This window comes from Phyllobates terribilis, unplaced genomic scaffold (assembly GCF_046119375.1).
Source record: "Phyllobates terribilis strain yellow unplaced genomic scaffold, ASM4611937v1 Scaffold_2__4_contigs__length_985480577, whole genome shotgun sequence".
In the NCBI taxonomy this organism is placed as follows: Eukaryota; Metazoa; Chordata; class Amphibia; order Anura; family Dendrobatidae; genus Phyllobates; species Phyllobates terribilis.
In genome coordinates, this window is record NW_027362762.1 from 466,836,470 (window position 1) to 466,857,352 (window position 20,883).

General features: G+C 40.6%; 1 protein-coding gene and 1 long non-coding RNA gene across 3 annotated transcripts in view; one reads left to right on the forward strand and one right to left on the reverse strand.

Moving 5' to 3' along the window:
* The window catches only part of LOC141216943 (uncharacterized), a 137,272-nt gene extending 134,280 nt beyond the window's left edge, over window positions 1-2,992 (reverse strand). The window contains exon 1 of the long non-coding RNA XR_012285862.1: window positions 2,836-2,992. This is a non-coding gene — a long non-coding RNA (uncharacterized lncRNA). The remainder of the gene's footprint in view (window positions 1-2,835) is intronic.
* RIMS3 (regulating synaptic membrane exocytosis 3) overlaps window positions 1-18,155 on the forward strand; it is a 182,644-nt gene extending 164,489 nt beyond the window's left edge. For both annotated transcript variants that reach the window (XM_073665730.1, XM_073665731.1), the window contains exons 6-7: window positions 6,285-6,424; window positions 14,315-18,155. In XM_073665730.1, coding sequence (XP_073521831.1) covers window positions 6,285-6,424; window positions 14,315-14,527 — 353 coding nt within the window. In that variant the 3' untranslated portion in view covers window positions 14,528-18,155. The remainder of the gene's footprint in view (window positions 1-6,284; window positions 6,425-14,314) is intronic.
* The last annotated feature ends 2,728 nt before the right edge of the window (window positions 18,156-20,883 follow it).

Below are 20,883 nucleotides of genomic sequence, written 5' to 3' on the forward strand. Positions count from 1 at the left end.
CACGCCTGACTGGTCCATTCACTATAATGAGGCAGCAGAGTTACTATGGACTCTAACTGACCTCTGTTCAGCGCTGTCCTTTTCAGAAGTGCACAAAACTGTGGCGGACCGCTCTTTTATACATGCCTAAAAAGACGGACACAGCCGGATTATAGGAAAGACGGCGTTCACAGTGCCTCCATCTGCCTCCTTGTAGGGAATCTTCCGCCGGGGGTTCAGTCTAGATCACGTATTTCAGAGATTAACACAGAAACACCGGTGTAAGCGTTCAGCACAGAGTGCAGGATAAATGTGCTCCGAGCAATACTGCGATTTTTGGGAGGCAGAATGAACAAATCAACAGCAGGTGAAGAATTGATTTTATTTATGTTAGATGCCATTCCTCATGCAGTATAAGTGATTAGACGACTTCATTCTCCGGGTCAGCCCGATTACAGCGATATCAGATTTATATGGGGGGTTTTTTCTCTTTGGCTGATATCACACACTAAAAGACGCTTTTTTTTTTGCAAAAACAAGTTTTTACATTGCCACATTTTGAGAGCTATAATTTTTCCATATTTCTGCCTACAAAGTCATGTAAGGGCTTGTTAACGTTTTTATTGGTACCATTTTCGGGCACATGACATTTTTTGATTGGTTTTTATTCTGATTTTTGGGAGGCAGAATGAACAAAAACCAGCAATTTAGGAATTGTTTTTTTGTTTTTTTATTTTATGCCGTTCCACGTGTGGTAAAATTGATAAGGCAACTTTATTCTTTGGGTCAGTACGATTACAGCGATACTACGTTGATATCACATTTTTGTGCTTTGGTGCTTTTACAAAAAAGAAACTATTTTATGGAAAAAATAATTAATTATTTCTGTATTCTGAGAGCTATAATTTTTTATTTTTCCACTGATGGAGCTGTATGGCTGCTTGTTTTTTGCGGGACAACATGACGTTTTAAGCTATACCATTTTTACCATTGAACACCCAGCAGCAATCGCACGTTCACAGCTACTGTGCGCAAGCGATGACGTATATATATCTCATCGGTCGAGAAGTCCTTCTCTTCCATGGCGTGTAAATATACTACAAATGTCGTGGGTTAAAGAAGTTGTTCCAGGAAAAAATGCTACTTTACCTAGTGTGACACAGTGAGGGGTATGATGCTGGATGGGAGACACTGTTTACTTTCACACTTTTGTCTGCCATTGAGTTGCTCAGGTATTGTTCAGTTTCACACCTTGGTTGGCCACAGGTATTGTTCAATCTCACACCTTGGCCAATGATTACTTTGTATGCATCACTAATTTAATTAAACTGTACTAATTCTGCCATCTCAGGTGACTAGATGGTTTAAACAAGAATAAATGGGTTTCAGATACTGCTGTACTTGCTTTTTTTTCACTAAAACACAGCAAAACCTGATACCTGCATTTTTTGCAGCATTTTTTACACCACCCATTGCTTTCAATGGGTGAAAAACGCACAAAAAACACTGAAAAAACGCTGAAAGTAGAGACATACTCTATTGTGCTTAAAACATGCAAAGCACAAAATACTGAGGACAATAAAACAAGCTGTGTGCATGAGATTTCTGAAATCTCAGACTTTGCTGGTACTGTAAAATCCAGCTGAAAATTAGCATAAAAAAATGCTGAAAAAACACCTAGTGTGAGCATAACCTTACTGTGTTCGTGCCATTGCCTACCAGAGCAAATCCCCACACTAGATATTTCTGTTGCATACATCTTAGACTATGTTCACACAGGGCGTTTTTGGTGCGTTCTTTTTTTCTGCAGGGAAACTTGCTCTCTTGGCAGAAAGGAAGCAGTGTCAAAATGTGTTTTTGGTGCGTTTTTCAGGATCTGAAAGTTCAGCTTTGCTTCCACCACAGAAGCATGAACACAGCTCACCAATGCAAGACATATGTGAAACCATATTAACCAGAATTGCAAATGTAACAGTGGGGGGAGGTGAATTGTTCAGGAATAGTTTACCTAAGACATTGGCAGAGCATTGAGTTTGTAGGACACTGTTTACTTTCACATTTTGGTCTTCCATTGAATTGCACAAGTATTTTTCAATCTCACACCTTGTTCTGAACCAATGTTTACTTTCAATTAGTATACATTACTAATTTAATTAAACTGTGCTAATCCTAACATCTCAGGTGACTAAGACAAGATGGTTTAAACTTGGGAAAATCACAAAAATAAAATGGGTTTTACATACTGCTGCACTTGCTTTTTTCACTAAAAACGCAGCAAAACCTGATACTTGCGTTTTTGCAGCGTTTTTTCGATTACTCATTGCTTTCAATGGGTGAAAAACGCTGCAAACACGCTGAAAAAACGCTGAAAGAAGTGACTTGCTCTATTGTGCAAAAAAAACCTGCAAAGCACAAAATACTAAGGACAGAAAAACCAAGCTTTGTGCATGAGATTTCTGAAATCTCATAGACTTAGCTGGTACTGTAAAACGAAGCTAAAAATTTGCTTAAAAAAAAGCTGAAAAAAACGCCTATTGTGAATATAGCCTTAATCAAAATATAATTCTAGTGCGTTGTTTCTTAAGAACGGAATGCACAATAGCAGGAATCACACTGCTGCCTGTGTACAATACCATGTATGACTGAGGAAATGAGCATGTGTAATCAGCAGCAGTGGACACAGGAGGATCATTGGGTTCTCCAAGTACGGAAAGAAGGGAATGAAATGACTAAAGGAAACACATTTAATTAGCTAATCACAACCATGTTGTAATGTTCACTATAGAAATAAAATGTCCACTATCTTGTAACATTGACAGAAACCCATCCTAGAATCTTAGTCATGTTGTGGCTCACCTGCTGAGGTGGATCAGTTAAGCCGTAGGTTTGGATACACAGCTCGTAGCAGAGGCGTTGGTGCAAAGCCTCAGCTGAGTAGGGTAACCAGGATATGAAACCATTTAGCAGGATATATGGACAGGCACAGAGCCTGAGTATGCGGACAGCACCCAGGAACCGCAGAGCCAGATTGGAAGACAAGCGCATTGTTGTAACAGAGCCAAGTATGTGACCCAAAAATAGCAAAGCCAGTTTTGACAATAGGCACCTTATTGTAGCAGAGTCGAGTGTGCGGACAGAAAAGAGGAGTTTTCAGGAGGCACACTATAATCAACCCTGATAGCCAGCACATCCTGAACTCTCTGAATACTCAGGCAGCGAGCAGTAAAAGCAACCTCTTCTTACCTCACCACCCCTGGTATCTCAATATTAAATCTAGAAGACAGGGTGGACAGCAGAGTAAGCATCCTCTTATTACCTCATCAACTCTGGTTTCTCTTGTATTTGATCAGAAAGGCAGGGAGGACAGCAATGTGAGTGGCTTCTTCTTACCTCCTCACGCCAGGTATCTTCAGTATTAGATTAGAAAGATAGGGTGGATAGTAGTTTAAGCAGCCTCTATTTACCTGAGTAACCCTCATATCTCCAAAATTAGATCAGAAAGACAGAGTGAGCAGCATTGTGAGCATCCTACTATTACTTCAGCATGCCTGGTATCTCCATTACTGGATTAGAAAAATAGTGGACAGTAGTGTGAATGGCCTATTCTTACCTCAGCACTCCTGATATCTTCATTTTAAGATCAGAAAGAAAGGGTGGACAGCAATGTGAGTGGCCTCTTTTTACCTCAGCACCCCTGGTATCTTCAGTTTTTGTTTATAAAGACAGGGTAGACAGCAGTGTGAACAGAAAGACAGGGTGGATATCATGGTAAGTGGTCTCATCACCCCTAGAATCTCCATTATTAGATCAGAAAGACAGGGTGGACAGCAGTGTGAGCAGCCTCTTCTTACAACAGCACTCCTGGTATCTCTAGTACTAGATCTGAAAGACAGGATGGACAACAGTATGAGCAGCCTCTTCCTACTTCAGCACCCCTGGTCTCTCCAGCAGTAGGTCAGAGAGACATGGTGGACAGCAGTGTGAGCAACCTGTTCTTATTTCATCACTCCTGGTATCTCTAGTATTAAATCACTGGGAGAATAGATTGGAACACTAGTATTAGATTCCACTGGGAGAACATTTTCTTTCCTATGAAGGAAGAGTAAGAAGCTCCCTACTGCTCATACTCACAGACAAATGTCCTAAACGACAGCCATTTTAATGTACTATAGTAAATACCTTCATAGACAAAATGATTGTTATTTTTTTTCTATTCCTGGAGAACACTTTAATGCTGAATCAATTAAATTAAGTAATTCATGTAATTAAATAATGTAAATAACGTGACCCCTTCCAAAATGATAGTATTGTATGGACAAAAAAAGTACATTTCCTAAGGTCTGACTCACATTGAAGCAAATGGCTCAGTTAGGAGCACCTCTGAATCCTGTTTTTTGGGGATTTAGATGAAGTCAGGACACAGACATAACATGAACCCAAGATTTAACAATGAGCTAATACCCTGCAGTAAGTGAATAAATGATAGTAGTACATGTATATAACTTGGGTGCTTGGTTGACGCTATTTTGATCAAAACAGTGTAAAAGCCATTACACCGCAACAAGGTGTACCTAATCATGGTGGTCCCTAATTCTAGTATTTTACCTCGCTATGTGCCAGCAGGCCTCAAAATAGACGGGGGCAGAGCAAGACCTATACCTGACTGTTTTACACCTGCTTGTGGAAAACTAAATAGACAAGTTGCACAGCCCAAAGGGGGGCTTTGTACAAAATGGCCGGCACACCTGTTGGTATAAGTGCAATATAATATGTAGGAGCACATTGAAACTGTGGCCATTAACAGACAAAACATAGGATAAAAACAATGAGCAAATACCCTTCAGTAAGTAAATAAATAGTTGTAGGACATAAAAATGGCATAGGGTATTTAGTTGACACTATTTTGATCAAAAAATCATAAAAAAGGCCATTCTACCGCGTGAACCAAGCCTAAAACTCGCCTTTTAGTACCTGCTTAGCAGAGTCCTCCTCGTTTTTTGGTTCCCTGCATTTTGGCTATTGGCTAAGGCTCACTGTTGACTTTTCATCACAATTCAACTTTCTAAAGAAAATGTGTCAAATGATCCAATAGGTCGGTAAAGCAGCTGCTTTATTTTTTATTCTGGGTCCATACAAAGTTTATTAAAATCTTAATACAAGGACAAAAATTTCTATATTAATAGCGTACAATCATTTGAACATCATAGCCAGATTTCAAACTGAAATAAACTTAAAATAAATTACTCCCATCTGCCAAAAAATACTGCTTTTCTGAAACACTGGTCAAAGAAAACGCTAGCAAAAAGCCTAGCTCATCACCAAATGTTTCCCTTACCTGGAGTTCAAGTGACCAGATCCATTTTAATTCTGGAAATAGCATTACAGGAAATAGAAAAGCAATATAAAACTATGATATAGCAGGTTAACACATATCTCAACACAAGTCTATATGATGCAATCCATTCTTATTTACCGGCTCCCCATTTAATGTAAGACAATACCAGTTGGTATTAATATGACATATTACTAAGACCCTTAAAAGGGTTTACTAGTTTTAACAAAGTGGTCCCCCAATGATTTTAGCAAAGTGGCCTCCCAATGATCAGATATATGTATAATAACAGAATTAGATAGCACTTACCCCTTCCAGGTTCCGGAGCAGGCTCTCCGTCACTGCTTATGTCTCTGTGTTTTGACTGTAGCTTGGTTAGGTCACATTGACAGCTCATATCACTGCTCTGGGCAATCACTGAGCTCAGCAGCTCGTGTTGTCTATATCGTCTGAGCTGCTGAGCTCAGTGCTTGGCTACAGCTGGGATGTGAGGTGTCAATGTGATCTCATCAAGCTGCGGTCAAAATGAGACAGAATTAGTAATGGAGAGCCGGCTCTGGACCCAGAGGTGGAGGAGTAAGTAATATTTGACTTTGTTATTTTGCATGAATTAGATCATTTGGGGAGTGCTTTTTTAAAAAGTGGAAAACCCCTTTAAAACATTAGACATTATTGAATGGATGCTAAACTGACTATATTCTACCTAATATCAGAATTTGACCTACTATGTAATACTGCACACTTAGTTACTGAATGCCATGTTTGTTATCTCATGGATACACTTTGTATTTCCTGTGTAAAATCAGAACATTGAGGCACAGTAGAGTAATACAGAATTCCATGGACATGAGCATACACAAGTCACTTACTGTCACTAGTAGTTTGTGTCAATTTTTGTTCTCATATCTCATCACTGACCCATACTCAGATTGTATACTCCTTTCTCACCTTGATTTCTACGTTATATACACAGCCCCATACATCAAGGTCTATCTGATAGAGAACGGTGCGTGTTTATCTAAGAAGAAGACCAGAACAGCTAAGAAAACTTGGGACCCAGTGTATCAGCAAGTTCTCCAATTTGATGAAGGACCTCAGGGGAAGGTACTGCAGGTAAGGTATTGGCCTCTTGAAACTTTATGCTGGTTCATTGGCTAGAATAACCAGGCTTGTTAAAGGTCAGACATTGACATATAGGGTAACTACCTCCAATAGGTGTCATTAGAATCATAGAATCATAGAATCATAGAATGGTAGAGTTGGAAGGGACCTCCTGGGTCATCTGGTCCAACCCCCTGCTCAAAGCAGGATTCACTAGATCATCTCAGACAGATGTCTGTCCAGCCTCTGTTTGAAGACATCCATTGAAGGGGAACTCACCACCTCTCGTGGCAGCCTGTTCCACTCATTAATCACCCTAACTGTCAAAAAGTTTTTTCTAATATCTAATCTGTGTCTCCTCCCATTTAGTTTCATCCCATTGCTTCTAGTCTTACCTTGTGCAAATGAGAATAAAGATGATCCTTCTACAATGTGACAGCCCTTGACATATTTGTAGACAGCTATTAAGTCTCCTCTCAGACTTCTTTTTTGCAAGCTAAATATTCCCAAATCCTGCAACCGTTCCTCATAGGACATGGTTTGCAGACCAGTCACCATTCTGGTCGCTCTTCTCTGAACTTGCTCCAGTTTGTCGATGTCTTTTTTAAAATGTGGTGCCCAAAACTGTACACAGTATTCCAGATGAGGTCTGACCAAAGAGGAGTAAAGACCGATAATGACTTCACGTGATCTAGACTGTATGCTTCTGTTAATACATCCCAGAATTGTATTTGCCTTTTTTGCTGCTGCATCACACTGTTGACTCATGTTCAGTCTATGATCTATTAGTATACCTAAGTCTTTTTCACATGTACTGTTGCTTAGCTCTATTCCTCCCATTCTGTATATGCTTTTTTCATTTTTATTGCCCAGATGTAGTACTTTGCATTTTTCCCTGTTAAAAAACATTCTGTTGGTTGCTGCCCACTGCTCCAGTTTATTTAGGTCTTTTTGAATCCTCTCTCTCTCTTCTCTAGTATTAGCTATCCCTCCTAGCTTTGTGTCATCAGCAAATTTAATCAGTTTACCCTCAATTCCTTCATCTAAATCATTGATAAAGATGTTGAACAATACAGGTCCCAGGACGGAGCCCTGTGGTACCCCACTTGAGACATTCATCCAGCTGGATGTGAAGCCATTTACAACCACCCTTTGAATCCGATCACTAAGCCAGTTATGAATCCACCTAACAGTTGCCTGGTCCATTGCATACTTGGTCATTTTTTCAATAAGGATGATGTGAGATACTTTGTCAAATGCTTTGCTGAAGTCAAGATATACTATATCTACAGCATTTCCCTGATCCACCCAGTCAGTGATTCTGTCATAGAAGGAAATTAAGTTAGTCTGACATGACTTGTTACAGAGAAAGTATTTTTTTCCCTTTGGGAAAGAGCTGATTTACATGTTTTTTTCCCATGGAACCTTTCCAATAGGACTCCTGTAAACATAATTGGTCTACTTAATGAGTGCCAGTACCCTAAAAAGCTGGTTCATCTGTGACCTTTTATATCAATATACTTTGCTAAACAAAGAGAAAAGATGTAGTTACAATTCTACCAGAGTAAAAATGATGTAATATTGAAAATTAGAACACCAACAAGAAATTATGGATATCACAGGATTGATAGACATGTTAATATGCAAATGATAAATATATACAGTACAGACCAAAAATTTGGACACACCTTCTCATTTAAAGATATTTCTGTATTTTCATGACTATGAAAATTGTACATTCACACTGAAGGCATCAAAACTATGAATTAACACATGTGGAATTATATACTTAACAAAAAAGTGTGAAACAACTGAAAATATGTCTTATATTCTAGATTCTTCAAAGTAGCCACCTTTTGCTTTGATGACTGCTTTGCACACTCTTGGCATTCTCTTGATGAGCTTCAAGAGGTAGTCACCGGAAATGATTTTCACTTCACAGGTGTGCCCTGTCAGGTTTAATAAGTGGGATTTCTTGCCTTATAAATGGGATTGGGACCATCAGTTGTGTTGTGCAGAAGTGTGGTGGATACACAGCTGATAGTCCTACTGAATAGACTGTTAGAATTTGTATTATGGCAAGAAAAAAGCAGCTAAGTAAAGAAAAACGAGTGGCCATGATTACTTTAAGAAATGAAGGTCAGTCAGTCCGAAAAATTGGGCAAACTTTGGATGTGTCCCCAAGTGCAGTTGCAAAAACCATCAAGCGCTACAAAGAAACTGGCTCACATGAGGACCGCCCCAGGAAAGGAAGACCAAGAGTCACCTCTGCTTCTAAGGATAAGTTTATCCGAGTCACCAGCCTCAGAAATCGCAGGTTAACAGCAGCTCAGATTAGAGACCAGGTCAATGCCACACAGAGTTCTAGCAGCAGACACATCTCTACAACAACTGTTAAGAGGAGACTTTGTGCAGCAGGCCTTCATGGTAAAATAGCTGCTAGGAAACCACTGCTAAGGACAGGCAACAAGCAGAAAAGACTTGTTTGGGTTTGCGTTTAGTTGGACCATCATTTATTTTTCAACAGGACAATGACCCCAAACACACCTCCAGGCTGTGTAAGGGCTATCTGACCAAGAAGGAGAGTGATGGGGTGCTACGCCAGATGACCTGGCCTCCACAGTCACCAGACCTGAACCCAATCGAGATGGTTTGGGGTGAGCTGGACCGCAGAGTGAAGGCAAAAGGGCCAACAAGTGCTAAGCATCTCTGGGAACTCCTTCAAGATTGTTGGAAGACCATTTCCGGTGACTATCTCTTGAAGCTCATCAAGAGAATGTCAAGAGTGTGCAAAGCAGTCATCAAAGCAAAAGGTGGCTACTTTGAAGAACCTAGAATATAAGACATATTTTCAGTTGTTTCACACTTTTTTGTTAAGTATACAATTCCACATGTGTTAATTGATAGTTTTGATGCCTTCAGTGTGAATGTACAATTTTCAAAGTCATGAAAATACAGAAAAATCTTTAAATGAGAAGGTGTGTCCAAACTTTTGGTCTGTACTGTATATATATACACTGATCAAAAAAATAAAGGGAACACTCAAATAACACATCCTAGATCTGAATGAATGAAATATTCTCATTGAATACTTTGTTCTGTACAAAGTTGAATGTGCTGACAACAAAATCACACAAAAATCATCAATGGAAATCAAATTGATTAATCAATGGAGGCCTGGATTTGGAGTCACCCCCAAAATTACAGTGGAAAAACACACCACAGGCTGATCCAACTTTGATGTAATGTCCTTAAAACAAGTCAAAATGAGGCTCAGTATTGTGTGTGGCCTTCACGTGCCTGTATGACCTCCCTACAACGCCTGGGCATGCTCCTGATGAGGTTGCGGATGGTCTCCTGTGGGATCTCCTCCCAGACCTGGACTAAAGCATCCGCCAACTCCTGGACAGTCTGTGGTGCAACGTGACGTTGGTGGATGGAGCGAGACTTGATGTCCCAGATGTGCTCAATTGGATTCAGGTCTAGGGAACTGGCGGGCCAGTCCATAGCTTCAATGCCTTCATCTTGCAGGAACTTCTGACACACTCTAGCCACATGAGGTCTTGAATTGTCCTGCATTAGAAGGAACCCAGGGCCAACCGCACCAGCATATGGTCTCACAAGGGGTCTGAGGATCTCATCTCGGTACCTAATGGCAGTCAGGCTACCTCTGGCGAGCACATGGAGGGCTGTGCGGCCCTCCAAAGAATTGCCACCGCACACCATTACTGACCCACTGCCAAACCGGTCATGCTGAAGGATGTTGCAGGCAGCAGATCGCTCTCCACGGCGTCTCCAGACTCTGTCACGTCTGTCACATGTGCTCAGTGTGAACCTGTTTTCATCTGTGAAGAGCACAGGGCGCCAGTGGCGACTTTGACAATCCTGGTGTTCTGTGGCAAATGCCAAGCGTCCTGCACGGTGTTGGGCTGTGAGCACAACCCCCATCTGTGGACGTCGGGCCCTCATACCACCCTCATGGAGTCGGTTTCTAACTGTTTGTGCAGACACATGCACATTTGTGGCCTGCTGGAGGTCATTTTGCAGGGCTCTGGCTGTGCTCCTCCTGTTCCTCCTTGCACAAAGGCGGAGGTAGCGGTTCTTCTGCTGGGTTGTTGCCCTCCTACGGCCCCCTCCACGTCTCCTGGTGTACTGGCCTGTCTTCTGGTAGCACCTCCAGCCTCTGGACACTACGCTGACAGACACAGCAAACCTTCTTGCCACAGCTTGCATTGATGTGCCATCCTGGATGAGCTGCACTACCTGAGCAACTTCTGTGGGTTGTAGAGTCTGTCTCATTCTACCACGAATGTGAAAGCACAACCAACATTCAAAGGTGACCAAAACATCAGCCAGAAAGCATTGGTACTGAGATGTGGTCTGTGGTCCCCACCTGCAGAACCACTCCTTTATTGAGTGTGTCTTGATAATTGCCAGTAATTTCCATCTATTGTCTATTCCATTTGCACAACAGCATGTGAAATTGATTGTGAATCAGTGTTGCTTCTTAAGTGGACAGTTTGATTTCACAGAAGTTTTATTTACTTGGAGTTATATTCTGTTGTTTAAGTGTTCCCTTTATTTTTTTGAGCAGTGTATATATTATTTTTTTTAAAATAAACATCTCTATTTATTCTGAGGAATGTTCTACCTCACTGAATGCACTTGGGCTCACAAATGATCAAGATCTGCTGCTGGCAGCTTCCATTACAGTTTCTAACCAATGACGTCTCAGACGTACTGTAGATAATTCTGGAAACGTTGCTGGCCATGGTATCATGTTTAAGCCGTGCAGGCTGCTCACAGCAGCACAAGCAACATACAGCTTAACATTCTCATTTTGAAAATAGGCTCTTGGGACACTCTGGAGAAATGGCTGTACAAATGTTTCCACAACCAAATCAATGTATCACCCAGCTGCTAGTGCACCTGCAGTGAAGTCCAGAGGGGTCCGGCTACCTTACCTTATAACACCCCACAATAATTCTGGGAGTAGGACCAGTGAGATGTTCCCTTGTGAAGGTCTCTTCATGTTGTTGCCTAAATGGTCTCCAGACTAATCAACGTCTATCACTGCGGCTATGACTTTCTCCAAGAGAAAAGTGGAACTCATTGCTGAAGAGGATTCCAACCTCCATTGCTGCCTTGTTCTGCAAAATGATAGCGTTTAAGAGCATTGGTTTGATGTAGCTGGACATATGACTTGTAGTCCAATGTTGTACAAACTGCTTCTGATGAATGTGTAGACATTCTTTGAAGTTTTAGGCTATGTATGTGATGTCCAGTTTCACTTGCAGTACAGAATGGATCAATCGTGGAAACAATGGTATGACCATTTCTCCAAAGTGATCTAGGAGCTGTTTTTCAACACAACACCAGCCCAGATGTTATTCTTCATACTGTAAGCAGCCTGCGTGGCCTAAACTTTCTGCTATAGCCTGCAATGTCTTCGGACTTGTCTCCCATTGAGCATATGTGGGATGTAAATGGTCGGCAGTTGTAAAGGGAGCTGCTAGTAACAGATCTTGACGATTTGCATACCTAAGTGCATTCAATGTGGCAAAACATTCCTTAGGTAACCATTAATAGCATGCCAAGGCATGTAAGTGTGTGTATTTCTGTGTGTGGCAATCATACTCAATACTAAATAAATCAAGATGTTTTGAAAATGTTGTTTACATTTTTTCATAATTTACCTCGAGAAATGTCAAGAATGGACTTCAGATTTCAACATGATGAATTTCTCTGTTCTCAGGGACATAAAGATGCCACCAGAGGTGCCTGGAAGCAGCTTGCTACCCTCTCACCACTCAGAACACATGCATGCTTGTGCTGAGCCAAGCATTCATGTATACAGGGGGTTGGGATGCTAACAGCCACAATTAATGTAAAATCTATTGTTCTTGTGCCAGCGCTTAATGTGACCCTTCACCCTTTATATTAAATGTCACAATACATTTCTAAGGTATAATCACATACCTTATGTCCTCCGTTCTACTGCCGTTGACTATGTAGATTAGTGACCCGTTTCCTTGTTCCCCAAAATGTCCAACACAGAAGCATGGGAAGCACTTTGGAAAGACCTCTAACGCACCCCCTGTGCCGTGGGGTACTCAGTGCCGGGCCGGTCGTTGCTAGGGGAGATGTCACAGTGGCGGTGACCCGGTCCGTGACCCAGGGCGGTCAATCAAAAGGGGAATATTATTTACAGGGGATTTATAGTTCTTATATACAGTTCGTGACGCCACCTGTGGTATGCGGCTAAAGAGCCGCCGCAGCGGAGTAGGTCCTCTGGAGCTGATGTCAGTGCAGCAGAGTTGGTTTAGCTCTCCACAGGTAGAGCTTAGCTCCAGGGCAGTGTAGATGTTGCTGTTATGGAAGTTGCGGTGTAGTGCAGGGGGTGATGGCGCAGCAATAACTTCACAGAGACAGTGGGGTGCAGTCTTCAGAGTTTACACACAGTTGTTAAGTTCCTCAGGTTGCACTGTCCAGCTTACAGCCTACCACGTCACGCTGCGTTCACCAGGCAGGGGTTCAGCAAACTCCCAGGTGTTTCAAGATTGCCTGACAGGACCCCTTTCTATATGACCTTCTCAGCCATCTTTCTGCGCTGGTCCTCACCCTTCTGGCCCTGCGCCTCGCCAAACAATGTCCCAAGCCGGTATCCTCGGATCTTTCTGGGCAACCTGGAGTTCCCTGGATCCTACGTGGTTACCTTTTTGACAACTTGAGTGCGAATGTGGCAGCTGCACCCTGAAAGTACAGAAGCCTCCGGTTTCCAGTTGAACCTTGTAATTCTCACTGGTCAGGGGCCGGTCCCCTCTGCGGCTTGATCCCTCCACCGCCTGGCAGATTTGGGCGTACGGGTGGCCTCCAGCACTGCCCATACCCCTGGGATCCCTTTCACTTTCCTGGAGACTCTCTCCTGCTCCTCTCTCCTTCCTCCTCTCCTTCTCAGTCTTGGGCCTCTCTCTCAGGCCCTCCTCTTGAGCTGAGCTCCTACAGGGCTCCTGCTCCCCTCAGACTCCACTGACTGACTGGCCTGTCTTTCCAAGATGGTTCCCTCTTTTATATCTCTTCTAACAAGTGCTCCCCTGATCTACGTCCTCCACCCACAACCACTACATGGTTCCCCCCACTCCAACCAGGGTCAGGGCTCAGCAGGAAGCGCGACACATCTTGCCCCTCCAGCTGGTCTGGAGTAGAGTAGTGTTGGATGCAGGTGTTAGGGTCCTGGGCAGCACTCTATCCTTACCTGAGAGTGAGATACCACACCTCTGGGCGAGATGCAGTACCTCTGTGGCGACTGAACCCGCAGGGGCGCCACACCTCCCCTGCCTTTCCTCTTGTGCTGGAGGGGTCAGCATGATGATAATGGTGTTGTATGTATTACATGGCAAAGAAAAGGCAGGGAATGCAAAGTTTAGACTTTCCACAGTTCTTCCGATGTCTCTGCAGGGGCCATTTTGAAGAAAAGGTGAAAAAAGGGGCAATCTGAAAAAGGGAGGCAGCAGCAACAGGATGGAGGGCACCAAGTATGTGATTAAGAAACGTAGCGTCGCATTTAGTTTGGTGGGTCACTTTAACACCCTGGGCCAGGTCATTTGTATATGTGCCGTCCACTGTTTTAATATCTGCTATATGACAACATTTTTTTAGCTGCTTAGGATAAAAAGTTAAATGCATTATCAGCTCAATCTTGCTGATGTCAACTACCAAATTACAATATCTCCTTGGGCATGAATATATTTGTCACTATGCTTACTTTAGCATTCATACTTCTAAGCTAAATACCTAAGTTAGTGTCGTTCATTTTTTATGCAATGTCACCACTCTTTACATGTGACCAATAGTTCTGCTGTTAATACTCATAAATGCTGGTCATTTGTGTACCTTCTGTAGGTAATTGTATGGGGAGACTATGGCAGAATGGACCACAAATGCTTTATGGGAATGGCACAGATTCTACTTGAAGAGCTTGATCTAAGTTCCTGTGTCACAGGCTGGTACAAACTATTTCCCACTTCGTCACTGGCAGACTCCAGCATTGCTCCTCTCACCCGACGGCTATCACAGTCCTCACTGGAGAGCACCACCAGTCCATCCTGCACCTAACCTGCCGAGGAAGAAGTGTTTGTTCTAATTGTCCCTCCTTTTCCTAAAGCCTAACCAATCACCTTCCTCTTTATAGCACCAGACCCTACACCATAGACTGGTTATTTGGGGCTCTGGAAAAGGAGGGATACAACTATGGCTGAGGACCCTAAGCAACTGACCAATATAAAGCTGCCAATTAAATGCTACTGCAAAAAAATTATATATAAAAGATATCTATATTATAATGAAACACTTAGAGACTGTTATATTTACTACACAGCACTATATAGGGGAACAAAACAAGGAAACTAAATGCAGAATTGAATCGGCATAACAGCCCAATTGCCCTTGCCATCCTGAAAGGGTGACGATAACAACATTTACCCTTCTGGAGTAAATGTACGCTAATGCTCCAGCACTATGGTATGTTATACAGCAAAGCACATACACACCAGACAGCACATAGATCTCAAGCTATAGTAAATACTCAGAATTGTATGAGCCCTTTGCATTGCAGATATCAAACTGCTCCTTGTTCTAAAAAGCAGTGCCCCAACGTACTAAGCCGACATAAAAGATCTCTCCATCTCCCACTACCTACCCTCCTCAGGCAGCCAAAGAGCTGGATGGTATAAGGTTGGCAACTGTGATATCATGTATATTTCATACAAAGCTATATACACTCATACGTATGAATGCATTTACATCTCTCTATACTGCAAATGATATTTTTTCAGGTAAACTATTTTTTTTCTACATTTTTGCGTTTAAAATGGAATGTAGCATTTTATTGTGCATTTCTGAGGTTTTACAAAAAGAATTGCAAAAGGAGACTTGCTACTTTTTGTTTACATGGTCTTTTTGCAGCACATATAAGCAATCTTTTTTATATATATATATATATAAATATATATAGTTATACATATTACTGCATGTAGCTTTTTGTGTTCTAGCACAATTCATCCAACGTATTCATTTTCTTTTAAGTGCTTTAAACTTTTTTGCGCTGCACTGAACTCTTATAACACTTTAGTGCCAGAAAGACCTGTGCTCCTTTACCACAACGATGATGTTCCTTGCAATCAAGCTTGGATGGTCTAGGAGCATTATATTATGTGACAGCAAGATTGGGAGGAGATTGCTAGGATGCATAGTCTGATATAAACAGGACATGTTCATGGCATTATCTGTTTCCAAAAGATATCAGCCTTGTCTGCATTTATCGGTTATGTGCAGAATTACTGTATCTCATATGCTTCTACTAAATCTTCACTTTCATGCACGGACAGTCTCTGCCAAAAAAAAAAAAAGATACAGGAAAGCAAACATCATGGATATCGGATTAGAAAAGCATATATGTAGCATGTGATCTCATGTAGCAATTGATATTGTTTCTTAAAGGATGTCTACTATAACAACTCAGGGCTAAAAAAAAGACATGGGTCTTCAATGGAACTGTGAAGTTTCTCTAAACTTGACTACATCCGTTTATTACAAATCCAAGACAAAGTCTGCAGCATATTTTTTCACCAGGAGGATGAAAAAGTCCCACGTATTTCTTGAAAAAAGCAATGCATGGACTGATAAGGGTTAAAAAGAAGCGCTGGATGGATTTATGAAGGTGTTCCGATTTAGATACCATCTGGGGTGGACATATCATTGATCAACCAGAGCAGCCGCACTGGGCCCAAGAGGAAAGGGAGCCCACTTCTACCTCCAAAGCAGGTGGAATTGTGCATTTTGGTGAGTTATTGAACTACAAATGGCCCAAATATTGTTCTTGCAAAGGGCCTTCTTCTGTCTTTGTCCGCCACTGGATACAATAACACTGTAAGTATGTCTTGACATGCAAGTGGCAGGAATAGAAATATATTCCTATAATTATTAAGAAAAAATATTGTATTCACAATCCAAACCACTAAGATGTAGACAGAATCCTAAGGCATCAATATGTAACTTTAAAAATTCAATGTATTCGTTTTAGAGGCAGTAACGGCAAAGAACATATTCTGATTATTATTTTACATAGTATCTATAGTTAAAGTGATTATCCGTGATTTTGATTATTTTTTCGTATGGAGCTAAGGACTTACTGGCAGGTAGTTGCTAACTACCAGCCTCTTCTACATGGAGACGATCTCTGATAGCTCAGGTGGCAATTCTCTGGCTTCTTTTGACCTCAACAGAGCAGCTCTTTCTCTTCTGGTCTACTCTGTTGATGTTATAATGTTTGGCAGCAGGAGAATTGCTGGCTGAAGCAGTCATGATTGCTCTGAGCTGGCAGAGATCCTTGCCGGGAAGAACAGGCAGGTAGTTAGCAACTACCTGCCAGTAAGTTCTTAGCTCCATGCGAAAAAATAATCAAAGTCCAGGACAACACCTTTAAGACTTTAAAGCTTTAGCTGTCTTTTGTAAATGACCTAACCCACAAAGTCTTTCAATAATCTATAATCATAATTTGTAATAATGGTCTCTGACTTCAGGATAGCAGTGTTATGTGCCAAAAATAGGCAGAAATATTAATTTCCAGAGTTGAAAGAGTATAATTTTTTTTTCGTTTAACTGCCAAAGACAACAGTGAAACTTGCCATAGACACACTGATAATATAACTGATACGACCTGAAAATATTCACCAGTTCTGACTATCCTAGTGATTGCAGAGCATTGGTCGCCTTTTTACCTTTTTTGGACATTGAAAAAATTTCCAGTCTTTGTAATTTTTAGCATAAAAAAATGCTAAAGATAAATGTAAGAGGGGGTCTTAAGATTCGAGAGAACAGCAAGTAAATATTTTTTAGAATACATTACAGGAAAGCTGTCAATAAATGAAAATGTTGTTCCATCTATTGGTAAGATGTTATAGAGCAGTATTTTTTCACATACATATCTGCCTATTTTGGGCCCAGTTAGTCCAATGGATGCTCTTAATCAGTGTTTGGTAGCCTCTGTATGACATGAAAACAAAGAAAGCTGTCAATCACTGGTTAGGACTGCCCACTTGACTCCTACCTTTGCAATATGCAGATATATAATCATATAGAATACAAGTATACTAAATCTTTATCCACAAACTTAAATATGAATTTACAAAGTTCTTCCTGCTAGATAACGCGATGCTTTTGGATCAAACTTCTTGTCAATGTGACAGGTTCCCTTTAAAAGATTTAGTATTATTTCCCTGTGTGTACTCACCGTGAATGCACCTGATAATAAGTTGGTGCTTTTCCAGATGCAGTGTCCAGTGTGAATGTATTCAGAATGTCAGCTGCCATTGTTTATTTGCAGTAGTCACTGAAAATTAAAGAAAAATGTCAGAAAATGGATATAAGGCCACTGTGAGTAATAAAGGTAAGGCTCTCTTTAAAGGGAACCTGTCATTAGATTCATGATGACCAAACTACAGGCCTTTCCCTATGTACACACTGTTAATCAATTGGTGCTGAATGCAAAGAAAGTGGCCTGGACTATTCAGATCTCTCCCTAGAATTCCCGACCGGCATATCAAATCATGTTTTCTATTTCAGAGTACAACATACCTGGCTACAATCACGCAACCGCATTTTGATTCATGATTCCTATGGTTCGGGCAGCATGAATCTAACAAAATGTTCCCTTTAATGACAATTAGATGATAATTGATTATCCTTGTTAAAAAAAATGGCAAGTTCTAATATCTGTGTGGTCCTGCTTACTTATGACAATGGTAATGAATAGGTATTTAAACCTTTATTTGATCGGTGGCCAGCTGTAGTCCAGTTCTTCCTCTTGTCTAATGCTCATGCTTTAGTGCAGCCAATCTTTTGCATGAAAAAGCCCCTGTATTGATGATATGTCCTTGTGTTGGTATTGTCAGGATTTATCAGTGTCTCGTTTTGTCAGTGGGTTTCACTTATTAACAAAGTAACAAAATATGCAGTAACGCGTATCAATTAGTAATTCAGGTTCTATGTAATGGTATGTGCACATGTATTTATGTACACTGTTTAAGGCATTACTGATCTTATTGAGACCCAATACCACTACACATACTTAATTGGTATTATAAACTCTTGCAGAATTTATTCTTCTTGCCCTTTTCAGTATCATTAGTGTATTTAACTTCATAAATGGTTAATGACCAGGCGATTACATGTTTCTAAGAGGTTGTAAATACAATATAAATAATTTTTATTCAAAATATGTATACAGGACCAAATCTTTAAAAACAGTTAATAAAAGCCCTGTTCAGATAACCATTCCCCCACATCCATGCAAAAATTTGTAGCTTGGGCCCCCAAAAATATATAGGTATGAAGATGACAAAGAAGAACATAGAAGCATACCCAAGGCAAAATAATAACAACATAGGAAGAATAAAAAAATGGTGTTTCATCACCTGTAGGGGCTTCCTCCGGTGTGAGCCCCTCCTGAGGACTGGCATTTCAGCTATTCATATTTAGCTTGTTATAAACTTTGAATGGAACAGAACATGATTGACTGTGGCTCAATTTAGGAGAATGGGGGGCTGCTAGAGATCCAAAAGTTAGTGATTATGGTTCATTTTGGGGAAAAACCCTGAACAGTGATAATGTGTGGATTGCTGAAGAAACACAGATTCCAAGGTTGTAGCTCTTATCTCTCACCTCCCTTTCACTCCCCCCCAATACGCCATGCTATATAATGCATCCTCCAGGCTCCTAATCTCACATATACAGTATAATACAGCAGACATGGACATTCAGAATAGGCACCATTTTCAATCTGACTATCTGTGAGTGAAAGTGAGTTCAGAGATAAGAACTGATCCTTATAATTTGTGCCTTTACAGCTACAGTATCTACACATTATAGTAGTTCAGAGCCATTTTTCAAAGTGAAAGACTGATTTTAGTTGATTACGGAAACTCTATCCGCCGCAAAAACTCTGCTATACAATCATGCTTTAGGACTCTTCCATTGGAAGGCATAAAGTCTAAGATTAGCGCAAAAGGGGAAAAGGTAGATGAAAAATACAGATTACTTCATATTAATTGTCTCCATGGTGGTTGATTGGTAAAGTCATGAATTGGCTGTGCTATAATATATTAGATCATTTATATAATTGTTGGAATAGTAGAAACAATTATAACATGCTTATGACTCTTTATATTATAGACTTCAGTACAGATGGAAAATAGCAATTAGTGAAAATAGGCTGCTATTACTTTTAAAGCCAAAAGCAAGCATTTGCAACCTACGCATAACTCCTTTTATATAGGTACTGCATCATACTCAAGCGGACCTTCATTTAAAAGATGGAAAGGAAAGTGGACATGAAAGCGCTTTCTCAATTCTCATCAGTGAACATGCAAGTGATTTATATTGTCGTTAAGTAAATATATGGTAATTGATAGTTCATATTGTTTGTTTGATAGAGAGAAAGGCATAAATTCGAACCACAGCAGAAAATCAAAAGATAAATCCATAGCACTTGCTTGTAGCTCTATTCTGTTAAAATTCCTACCCTGCCATTTTTCTCAAAAACGAGACTCCTTACAAAAAAAAACCATATAAATTAGATGAATTGTTATTAAAAAGCTCAACCAATAAAACAGTCTAATGAGAATGCAACTCACTAATTTACTTGCACCTAGTCACTTTATTTGGGCATGAAGTATTTTGTGCCTCAGGTCTCCTAACATCAATCCCTAATGGTGTTTATTGGAACAAGAGACAAATTTTGTTTTATTTTAGCCCCATTAGTTATTTCATTTTTGCCTTACAGTTTCTTTGCCTATTCAAATCTAAAATGATTGGGGACAGATTAGGCTTTAGGCATATTTATGTTGGCGCAGCATAGAAGCCTTAGATGACCTTGCCAAGCGTCAAGACCCACTGATCTTATTGTCATTTGCAGCCTGTTGTAGCGTGACCACCTCCAGTAAGATTAAGGCATTACAGGTGCATCTATGAAGGTCAGCCATTTTAACAGCAGGAGCCAAGCTGAATTTTACAAGCACATATTGTTTTAGATCCTCATTAAGGCCTCCATACGAACTTCATAACTACTGCTTCACAATTAAATTCAGTTCAGGGAATAGAAAAAGTAACAAAGACCATCACTTCTCACAGGTGCCGAGTGGAATCTCTGTTATTCAGCAAAAAAAGGCTAGTTAAATTGTATGGTTTTTTTTTCACCTTGTCAGCAAAAAATATAGAAACAGCATGAAAACTTGGAGGGGGTAGGTGCGACAGAGGAATGTGAGCCTTCTAAGATCAGGCATAATTTACTATAACAGGTAGCAACCTCAACAAATAATAGTATTACTGTAAGAAGTTTGTTTCCTTCCCTAAAATAGACAAGATCAGTCTTTTCGAAATACAAAATTGTTAGAAATATATACATTTTCATATTT